Raw genomic sequence first — 9,875 nt, forward strand, 5'->3', positions numbered from 1 at the left:
TTGGATGGACCCTTCCGGTGGTGCCACTTCCAGTGGTGCTACTTCCGGTCTCACCTACTCACCAGCTGCCCCTAAACTCTTAGAAGAGGTGCTGCGATGCTGTTCTGTGTTCTGGTGCCCACCTGAAGAAAAGGTAAGAGCCTCATCTGCGCATTTCCTTTTACTCCTCAACAACCCTGAGTGGCACGTGTTATGTTTCCCATTTTGCAGATGAGCAGAGTCACAGGTTAAGGCACACAATTAAGGTCATACAATTAGAGGGCTGATCTGGGATTCAAAGTCAAGTCCAAATGGGTTCCTGAGCCTCAGCTCTCATGCACTCTGCGGCGCTTCCTGGCCCAGCTTTCATCCCTACAAGGCTCCCAGGCCTTCACCAGGGGCTGGAAGGCCTTCCAGAGAGCTGGCAGCTGAGCACACAGCATGCCCCCACCCCGGTGCTCCTCTCCATGGTTCCGATTCATGTCTCCCACGCAGGCCCAGGGCCCTTCCGGGGCCACACACCATTTGGAATGGTCCTCTGTGGCACTGAAGGTTGGTCCAGCTGGCCCAGGGAACGCTGTCTGGGTCACATCCAGAACTTTCCAGGTCCCTGAGCAGTTGGAGGGCAGGATGCCTGGAGAGTTTTGCCAGAACTGGACCTGCAGGTTGCTGCCAAGGGCTGCCGCCAACCAGCCGGAGTACAGGTCTGCAGAAGAAAGAAAGGGGTCAGGGTCAGGATCATAGCTAGGGTACTTCCCCACTCTGAACTCAGTCTTTCTCACTCCTCAGCTCAGTTGTCAATTCTCAGCAACTCCAAGAAGGACAACATTAACATTACTAGCCCTTCCCAAATGCTTTATATGCATTCACAACAATTTTTTAAGGGAGGCATCGTTATCCTCACTTTTCAGATGAGTAAACTGAGGCTTAGGTTAAATCATACATCAGAGAGCCAGAAACCAATATTCAAACCCGGGACTGTTTACGTCTCATGTGATTAAGTTTCCCAGAGAGATCAGTCTATCTCTGGCTTGTCCTCCACCATGGACACAGCAGACACGCCTCTGCAGAGAAAGAGCTCTCCCTGCCCCCTGCCTCAGGGCTCACCATCTCCAAATTGTGCAGATTTGACAAAGCTCTGGAAAGTAGTCCCTGCCTGTGATGTGAGCGTTACACTGCTGTTCCAGGGTTTGTGGCAAATGTGGTGGCCCTTGATCACGTCCTCCAGGTCAGGGAATTTCTGGGCGAAGACCCCTTCCAGCTTGTGGTCATAGACCAGGGGGTAGGTGTAGGTGAGCTGCTTGCCTGGAGGACAAGGGGAGGAGGAGATGTGAGTACATTCCAGGTTCTGCCTTGGAATCTGGGAATTGTCCTGCCTCACCTCAACCCACAGCCCTCGCTCTGCTCTTCCTCTACTCACCAATCTTCAGGAACTGGGTAAGGGGAAAGGACACACAGAGCATGATCTGCCCATTGATACGGGCACTGTAAGGCCATCTGTATCCAGCAGGGGAGCAGGGTGGAGGGAAGCGTGGCACACTGTGGACCAGCCACAAGCCCCCATCTTGGCCCATAAGCAAGACACCTAGATCGGAAGAGAACAGTCAGTGGGGACTGCTCAAGGCATCCCAGCAAGCTCACCTGCAGCCTGGAACACACACAGTTGGCAGAGGGGCTTGGAGACAGTGCAGGCAGTGTCAAGTGTAAATTCTCCTAGTCCAGAGCAATGCTAAGATGAGGAAACAGGAGGCCGAGGCGGGTGGATTGCTCGAGGTCAGGAGTTCAAGACCAGCCTCAGCAAGAGCGAGACCCCGTCTCTACTAAAAAATAGAAAGAAATTATCTGGCCAACTAAAATATATATATAGAAAAAATTAGCTGGGCATGGTGGTGCATGCCTGTAGTCCCAGCTACGCGGGAGGCTGAGGCAGTAGGATCGCTTAAGCCCAGGAGTTTGAGGTTGCTGTGAGCTAGGCTGACGCCACGGCACTCACTCTAGCCCGGGCAACACAGCGAGACTCTGTCTCAAAAAAAAAAAAAAAAAAAAGATGAGAAAACAGAAGTCCGGAGTCTGATTGCGCAGGCACCCCACCCCCCACAAAGGTCAGGGCTTAGCTTGGGAAAATTTGTAGGGAAACCAGATCCCCAACCCCCCAACCCCCAATCCAGATCTCACCCTTCGTGTGTCCACGGCTGGAAGTGTCCCGAGCCCTGGTGGCTTTAGGCGGCTGGTCATTGTAGAGAAGGAAGGCGATCTGCAAACGGGTGGGCAAAGGCAACGTGAAGTTCCCGGCGCAAAGTCCCAGCCCAGGGTCAGCGGGTGCCCTCTCACCTGGCTGGTGTTGCTCCGGTACAGCGGCTGCAGGCTGCGGCCGACGGCCCCCGCCGAGCTGTTGATGAGCCCAGCGCCGTCGCGCCAGCCCCCTGAGTCCTGGTCCATGTACTTGTACCTCAGCCCGCTCTGCGACGCATCCCGGGACCCGCTATTGATTGGCAGCTTGTACACCACGAACCTGGAGGGCGGGCAGTTCACAGAGATGGAGGAAGAGGGAGAGAAGGATCCCCGGGCGTCACCTAGCAGCGAAGCCATCCCGAGGGGTGTCCCCTGGCTCGGCGCCCACGCTTAACCTCGGTGGGATGGTCGGCGCTCGCACACTCACCAGTCCACGGGCTGCCCCGAGTCCCCGTAGCAGGTCAGGGCCCCGGCTGGGACCCAGAGCAGCGCGGCCAGCAGCAGCGGGCTCATCGCAGCTCTGTGGCTGGGATCGAGAAATCTGTGTCGGGACTGTGGGGCGCTGGGTCACGCGCTGGGCCAGGTTAGGCCCCTTGCGGCTCTCACTTCCCCAAACTCGCCTGGGAACTTGGCCTCGGGAGGTCACGAGGATCGAGACTACGCCCGGAGACTAGATGGGTCCTCTGGGAGCCGGGCTTTCTTCTGGGCCTGCCCTCCCTGCAGGCCCCGTCCCCGACGGAGTGGGCCGGAGTCCGCCTCCTGCATCCGGCAGACTCGATCTCGGATAGGCTCCACCCCCGGCTCTGCTCAGACCACGCCCACGACGGGCCTGGAGGCCCCGCGCGTCCTGCCTCCGATTGCACCTCCCCGAGCCCCGCCTCCGCTCCTGCCCATTGTGGCTAATCTCAGCCGACGCTATTCCGTCCCACCTCGCTCCCATCCTGGCTTCTAGATCAGGCACAAGTTTGGATTGTTTTCCTTTCCAGCCCCACAACTTTTGCTCTCTTAAGGGGAGGGAGCTTGTGCTCCGGATCCAACCTCCTTTTCATTCTGCACCTTTTCTCGGGCGGGAGTTGGGACGGTTCCCCTGAGCTAGCCAAAGGGTCACTTTGAATAGTGGCGGGGTGGTGGGGCTCTGGGCCCCGGGTGAGGGCTCTTAAATGGAGGTAGATGGTTGCTGTAAATGTTCCCGGGGTTCGAGGCACGGGGCAAGGATGGTGTAGCCTGATCTTCGGGGACAGAGGGCAGCAAGGCCTGCAGTGCCCAAGGCGGGTTGTCAGAGGTGAGGGGGGTCACTGAGGTTTGGGAGATGAGGGTGTGTATGGTCTCTTAAAATCACCTCTGGGGATATAGCCTCCTCCCATCTTACAGCCCCCAAAACCCACAGACTCAGGCCAACGGTGAAGCTTTATGGGGAGTACATTTTTATAGACCCATAACCATTCACAGCTTATGCCAGCCACCATATGGGCATCAGGAAGAGTCACGGTGTGAAGCCCCCTCCAGACCCAGGGTCTCTGGGAAGCCTCACCCCACACCTCTTCCCGCTGTGCAGGGCCTTCTGTGAGCTGGTCTGAGTGTCCATCTGAGTCCGTTTATTTGGTCTGTCTCGCTGGATCTGCGTGATCGTTTCATGTCTCTCTCTGTGTGACTCTGGACATGTGGGAACTTCCTTCCGTTGGAGGCTCCCTCAGGTCTGTTTATGGGTCAGTCCTTGATTGTTCAGTGGATCTGGGGGGCCGCGAATCCAGCGAGGGTTTGTCTTTGAGAAAACCACCCTGTGTGGATCCACTTTTGTTCTTCCAACCCTAGTCCCCAGGAGGGTCCATGTGCCGGGGCAGGACTCAAAGATGGCGCTTCATGTGCAAGGCCAGGTGGTCAGAGCGCGAAAAAGCGCGTGAGCACAGCTGGCAGCGGAAGGGGCGCTGTCCTGTGTGCTTCCGGTAGTGGCGAGTTAGCTCGTCCGAACGTGCAAACCTCCACCCGCAGCCGTCCCAAGTGCAGGCGTATGGCTTCTCTCCTGGGGGGAGGGGGTGCGAGGAAACTGTGAGCGCCATTGTCTGCCCCCCTGGTCCCCTGCATCTGGCCGCACCCCTTTACTCAGTCTGGGCTGAGACTAGGGTGAGGCAAGTGAGGACCTAGGCAGCAAAATTTAGGGGCCATCCCGCATCTGCACCCAGGTCTCACCCTCTGCAACCCTGACCCTTTCTGTGCACCAGCAGCTAGCACCACGCCCTTTCTCATTTCCTGGGCCCAAGCCCGTCCCCTACACCACTGGCCCCACTTCCTGTGCCCTGGCACCCTGTCCCTGCATTCTAATACTGTCCCACTGCCGTCCCTTGGTCCTGCTGCTTGTGTTCCAGCTTCCTCCATGCACCACGGGACCCTCCAGCTGCTGCCCAACCTTGCCCTAGACCTTGGTCTCTGAGCCCCGACATCCACTCGCGTTCCAGACCCTATCCCCAATGATTACTCTCTCTCCCTGCCAGACGTGGCCCTTCCTTCCTGCTCCCCAGGGAAACGTCTCCCAACCCCTTAGGCATAGACCTCACCCCTGTTCCATGGCCCCACCCCTGTTTTCCACTCCTTGGGATATGGCTTCACCTCCTATGCCCACACCCCTCTTCTGTTTCCCAGCTCTTTCCCCTGTCCTAGTCCTGCCTCCACATCAGGGCCCCTTCCTTTGTGAGCCGTCTCTGAAACTGATTCTGCCCCTGTCTCGCCCCCTGGGCCCCAGCCACACTTCATACACGTCTGGCAGCGCCTCCATGCCAAGCAACCACGTGCCTGGGAATACCATGGCCTTAGCCCCTGAGCCCCTGGCATTCCAAGATTGTCCACTCGCAGCAGCTCCACTCCTCCAGCCCCGTCCTGCTTTCTGCTTCTCCGCCCATCTGTGGCCCAGGTCTTACCTGTCAGCTCTCCACCCTCTCTTTACCCCCACTAGCCTTCGATACCGCTGCCCTGTCCTCTGACCCTGCCCCGGAACTTCCACGCCCGCCCCCTGCCGCCTCTGCTCCGCCCCTTGCTCCGGGACTCTGCATTTAGCCCCGCTTCTGGCGTTCCAGGCCCGCCCCTGCGCCGGGTCTTTGCCTCTAGCCCCACCGGTTGTTCCTGGTTTTCAGTTTCCCCGCGGGCGCTGGACTCCCGGGCCCCGCCTCCAGCCCCGCCCCTAGACCCGAGCCCCGCCCACTCACCGGTGTGCGTGCGCAGATGCGCCTTCAGGTGCGAGCTCTTGGTATAGCTCTTGCCGCAACCCGGGTGCGCGCACGTGTGCGCCGCCTGCCTCTTGCGCGCCCACGAGCGCCGGCTGCGCTTAGACAGTGCGGCTTCCGCGGTCGCGCCTGGGTCTCCTGCGGTCTTTCCGAGTCCGGAGCTCACCGTCCCGGGTCCCAGACAACTCAGGAAAGAGGGGCGCGCGGCGGGGCCGGGAGCGGGCGCTGGGAGCCCGCGGAAGAGCTGGAAGTGCCCTTGGTACTGCGGCGCCGGGTACAGCGCGGGGTACCCGGACAGCAACCCGTAGGGGGCGCCCGGCGCCGTGGGCACTGAAAACCCGGTCCTCGGGAAGTAGCTGCCAGAGGAGCCGGCGCCCGGCCCGGGGTACACCGGCTGCAGCTGCAGCGCCTTGGGCTCGAGGGCCGGGGCCAGGGCTGGGCCCACGAAGGCGTCCGGGGCCGGGGGTCGCAAGGCAGGGCGCACCCAGCTCGAGTGCTCCTCGGGACCCAAGAGCCCAGCCACCGACTCCAGGCCGCCCGCATACGCGCCCAGAGTCTCGGGCGGCGGAGGCGGCGGAGGCGGCTGCAGCTGCGGGTATTGCGCCCCCAGACCCTCGCCGGGCGTCAGATCGCAGGTTCGGGGCACACCGCCCGGCTCTGGGCCCGAGAAGTTGGTGAAGAGAAGATCCAGGTCCCAGGTGGCATCTGCGTCCCTGTCATTGTCTTCGTCCTCCCTGGGCGGGTCCTCCAACTCTAGCTTCACGTGGAGGGGCTGCCCCGTGGGGTCGGGGGGGCCCGGGCCCATGTCCTGCTCCTCTTCGGAGCGCCACCACTGCAGGAGGGAGCGGGCAGCTTGAGGCTTCAGTGGACACGAAGGTATCCTAACGGGATAGCACGGGCTGGACACCCTGATAGGGACAGCCTGGCCAGAGGCTTTGGAAAAGGGTCTTTTCCTGTCCGTTGTCAGTCTATCCCACTCCCCCACGCTGCCCCCCCAAACCCCTCAGCCCCAGGGACAGAGGACGATCAGGTCTGGCTGGAGACAGGAGATAAGACTTCCATTATCTGGAACCACACTCAGAGATGGGGGAAGGGGTAGCAGAGCTGGAGATGAAAGGCTAGGAGGACCCCAGCCTTGAATCAGTTTTCCCCCCAGAACCTCCCTCTTCTTCCCTGTCTCCCAGAAATATTAATTCCCAAATATTGGGTGTCCCCCAGGCATATTCACCATTCTCCACCAATAGGCAAAGAGGTTGTCTCTCTCAGCCTAGACCTATATGGGTGTTCTGCTCAGAGCCTCAGTTTTTTATTACAGAAATAGGCCCTACCCAGAACCTCACACCCTAGACCACCCTCCCCCAGACCAAGCTTAGATCCCTGACCTGGGCTGAAGGTACCTCTGTCCTGACCAGGTCTCTTGATTCCAGGGCAAGGTACAGGCCTGGCCTCCAAGCTCTGTGGCTGTGGACCTGGGTCCCAGCCACCCTACCTAGACCGTGCCTGGCCCTACCTTGAGGAAGTCCTCCTGTGCTTCCGGAAAGGGGCCCAGGGTGGTGAGTGTGCCGATGGAGGGCAAGGCGGTCTCAGCTGTGGCCATGGCTGGCTGGTGCCCACCCTGGGCCTCAGGCCTCCTCTCCCTTGGCTGCCTCGTGGCCTCTGAGGCTCCGATGGCCTCTTGGAGGGCTCCTCTCTGCCCTCAGCTGATTGGCTGCAGCCCCTGATAAGGGGCAGACAAGGGGGGGCACTATTTCTGGGGAACAGACCTCACCTTGGCCTGTTTGTGGCTGGGCCTTAAATACTGACCTTGTATCCAAAGCCAAATCAGACAGGGCCTGGGGGCTCAGGGGTTGGGGGTTCAGGTACAAAGAAAGGCACTGGATCCCCAAAGAAACAGAGACTTGGGGGCCTGGTCTCCATTTACCTTCCTGGAGAAGGGGTGACAGGCAGCATAGGTATGCTGGGAACAGGCTGTGGGACCCCCTGATCCCGAGCAGGGCTCTGCAGCCCTCCCCCTCCCCAATAAACAGCAACAGCCGTGCTGATGGCGGGACTTGGCACAAACTCCCTGCCAAGCATTATCAGACACCCCAGATGTTGGAGGCTGCTATCAGGTGGGGGCCCAGACCAGCCAGAGCTCTGTCCCCTGGTGAATGGGGGGACTGGGGGGTTGGGTCTTCAAATAAGCATGGCTTTAAATTGCCTGGGTGGGAAGCTCCTAGGATCTGAGCCCTGTGGCAGGAAAGAGCCCTTTGCCAAGTAGCCCACCAGTGTCTACCGTGGGCCCTCAGTTGCCACTGCATAGGACCGTGGCGGCGGGGCTGAGGCTGGTGCAGTGATAGCTGCTCCAGTGCAATGGGGGCCCAGGAGGGAGGATGTGACTGTTAGATCATGTGGCAGGCAGTACCTGAACTGCAGCAGACCCACACCATGGCTCTGTCCCTAGCTGCTGCTTGATTTTTGCCAAACACGGGGACAGGATCTGAGGTTCTACAACAGGGACCTCCACTCCAGTGCCCTGGGAGCCTGGGTAGGGGACATGGACACACATCACAGACACATAATTTATAGTCATACACACAGCCATGCAAGTACATAGTGACACAAGTTCCCGGTCCCTTGGTCACACCTGCACATGTAATTGTGTGTCTATGCATGCATATGGACTATGCACAGACACACTTTCCAGGAACTAAAACACAGCCCTATGCTATATTGGTTACACAACGTTATAGCCACACAACCCCTAAGATATAGAATTCATAATCATACATGTGTGCACTAAAACAATCAGGCACAATTCCATAATCCCACTGACACAATTTAGCCACAAGCCACAAAATACACAGGGATTCCTGAAGATGTTGTATAGAAATGTTGGAGAACAAAGTCCCACAAGCTGATAAAACACAGATGTAGCCTCAGACACTAAAACATAAAACATGGGCTGGGTGTTGTGGTTCACACCTGTAATCCCAGCACTTTGGGAGACTGAGGCAGGAGGATCACTTGAGCTCAGGAGTTCAAGGCTGCAGTGAGCTATGATCGCACCACTGCACTGCACTTAGGTGAGAGTGAGAGCTCATCTCATTAAAAAAAATGGTTAATTTTATGTTGTGTGAATTTCACCTCAATTAAACAAAATGGCTGGAATTGGAGTGGTTTTCCAGTGAGAAAAACAGAGTTTCTCTTGGGGGAAGATCTCCCTGGTTTAGGGTCAGGCACTACACAGGCATGTCTGGCTCTGAAAGGTGAGGCAAGAGGACAAGAGTCCTGAGAGAAGAGAGGGAGGCATTTGTCTGGGGGACAAGGGTTCTGGGAGTGTGTGGCCAGGAGGGATGATGGACTTCCCAGGGTAGTAAGGTCTGAGCCACAATTTGGGTTTTCAAGTGCGTACATTGTCATCTCTCTCTGATATCCTCTGAGAATCGGAGAACTGCTATTCCCACAGCAGCTCCAAGGGAGGAGGCTTTGGGGAAAGGAAGGAGGGGAGGAGGGAAGGAGAGAGGCCACTGTCTGCAGGAGGGAAGTAACCAGAACAAGTGCTATGTAGAATCTCAGACATTTCAGGGTGGCGACGAACTCCCTGCTGTGTGAGGAGGAGAGTTCAAAGGATTTTATTTGGAGATTAACTGTAAGAAGGGCCCAGAAGGTGGGAGGGTACAGGGACACCCAGGTCCCAGGCATTTGGGGACATTGGCAGAATACATTACATATACAGCTACACAGAGGGTTGACAGGGCAAGAACTGTTGACCTGGACAACATGCTGAGACCCCATCTCTACAAAAATTTTTTTAAAAATAGCTGGGCATGAGGCTGGGCACAGTGGCTCACGCCTGTAATCCTAGCACGCTGGGAGGCCGAGGCAGGAGGTTCACTTGAGGTCAGGAGTTTGAGACCAGCCTGAGCAAGAGCGAGACCCCATCTCTACTAAAAATAGAAAAATCAGCCAGGCGTTGTGGCGCATGCCTGTAGTCCCAGCAACTTGGGAGGCTGAGGCAGGAGGATCGCTTGAGCCCAGGAGTTTGAAGTTGCTGTGAGCTGGGCTGATGCCACAGCCCTCTAGCCTGGGTGACAGAGCAAGACTCTGTCTCAAAAAAAAAAAAAGAAAAAGAAAGAAAGAAAGAAAAAAGAAAAACACATAGCCACAAGACAGCACTCCTGCAACCACACAGACACAATCATACACAGATACTAATCATCTCAGATAGAAACACATTTGAACAGACACAAATATATGCTAATATAGAACATGACTACAGACATACTCGTAAAGACTTATAACTTTTTGGTTTTTATTTTTTTTAGAGACAGGGTCTGGCTCTGTCACCCAGGCTGGGGTGCAGTGGTTTTATCATAGCTCACTTCTGCCTCCCCAGTAGCTAGGACTACAGGCAGGCACCACCACACCCAGCTGGTTTTTCTGTTTTTGTAGAAACAAGGTTGCTAT

At 57.3% G+C, this 9,875-nt stretch overlaps 2 protein-coding genes across 3 annotated transcripts; both read right to left on the reverse strand.

Annotated features, from left to right (window-relative positions):
* Positions 1-145: 145 nt before the first annotated feature.
* On the reverse strand, positions 146-3,001 carry DNASE2 (deoxyribonuclease 2, lysosomal). The gene is made up of 6 exons (XM_045550271.1): positions 2,639-3,001; positions 2,311-2,491; positions 2,155-2,233; positions 1,400-1,564; positions 1,087-1,284; positions 146-685 (listed from the first exon to the last, which is right to left on the reverse strand). The coding sequence occupies exons 1-6, from the start codon at positions 2,722-2,724 to the stop codon at positions 306-308; spliced, it is 1,089 nt and encodes a 362-aa protein (XP_045406227.1). The 5' UTR covers positions 2,725-3,001; the 3' UTR covers positions 146-305.
* Positions 3,002-3,599: 598 nt separating this feature from the next.
* KLF1 (Kruppel like factor 1) lies at positions 3,600-7,061 on the reverse strand. Of its 2 annotated transcripts, XM_045550351.1 has the most exons (3): positions 6,937-7,061; positions 5,409-6,258; positions 3,600-4,231 (listed from the first exon to the last, which is right to left on the reverse strand). In XM_045550351.1, the coding sequence occupies exons 1-3, from the start codon at positions 7,021-7,023 to the stop codon at positions 4,056-4,058; spliced, it is 1,113 nt and encodes a 370-aa protein (XP_045406307.1). In that variant the 5' UTR covers positions 7,024-7,061; the 3' UTR covers positions 3,600-4,055. The 2 variants fall into 2 exon arrangements, 1 of the variants encoding a protein (XP_045406307.1); XR_006734809.1 differs by lacking the exons at positions 5,409-6,258; positions 6,937-7,061 and adding an exon at positions 5,124-5,187 and having other exon boundaries at positions 4,145-4,231.
* Between the last annotated feature and the right edge of the window lie 2,814 nt (positions 7,062-9,875).

The sequence above is a fragment of the Lemur catta genome, chromosome 1, assembly GCF_020740605.2.
Source record: "Lemur catta isolate mLemCat1 chromosome 1, mLemCat1.pri, whole genome shotgun sequence".
NCBI classification, from domain to species: domain Eukaryota; kingdom Metazoa; phylum Chordata; class Mammalia; order Primates; family Lemuridae; genus Lemur; species Lemur catta.

Coding starts and splice junctions, on each gene's coding strand:
- DNASE2 (XM_045550271.1), bottom strand. CDS start 2,724: ATGAGCCCGCTGCTGCTGGCCGCGCTGCTCTGGGTCCCAGCCGGGGCC. Junction 2,234..2,310: donor ACCGGAGCAACACCAGCCAG/GTGAGAGGGCAC, acceptor ACCCGTTTGCAG/ATCGCCTTCCTTCTCTACAA. Junction 1,565..2,154: donor CAGCCGTGGACACACGAAGG/GTGAGATCTGGA, acceptor CTTCCGATCTAG/GTGTCTTGCTTATGGGCCAA.
- KLF1 (XM_045550351.1), bottom strand. CDS start 7,023: ATGGCCACAGCTGAGACCGCCTTGCCCTCCATCGGCACACTCACCACC. Junction 6,259..6,936: donor CACAGGAGGACTTCCTCAAG/GTAGGGCCAGGC, acceptor TCCCTCCTGCAG/TGGTGGCGCTCCGAAGAGGA. Junction 4,232..5,408: donor GCATCTGCGCACGCACACCG/GTGAGTGGGCGG, acceptor CCCTCCCCCCAG/GAGAGAAGCCATACGCCTGC.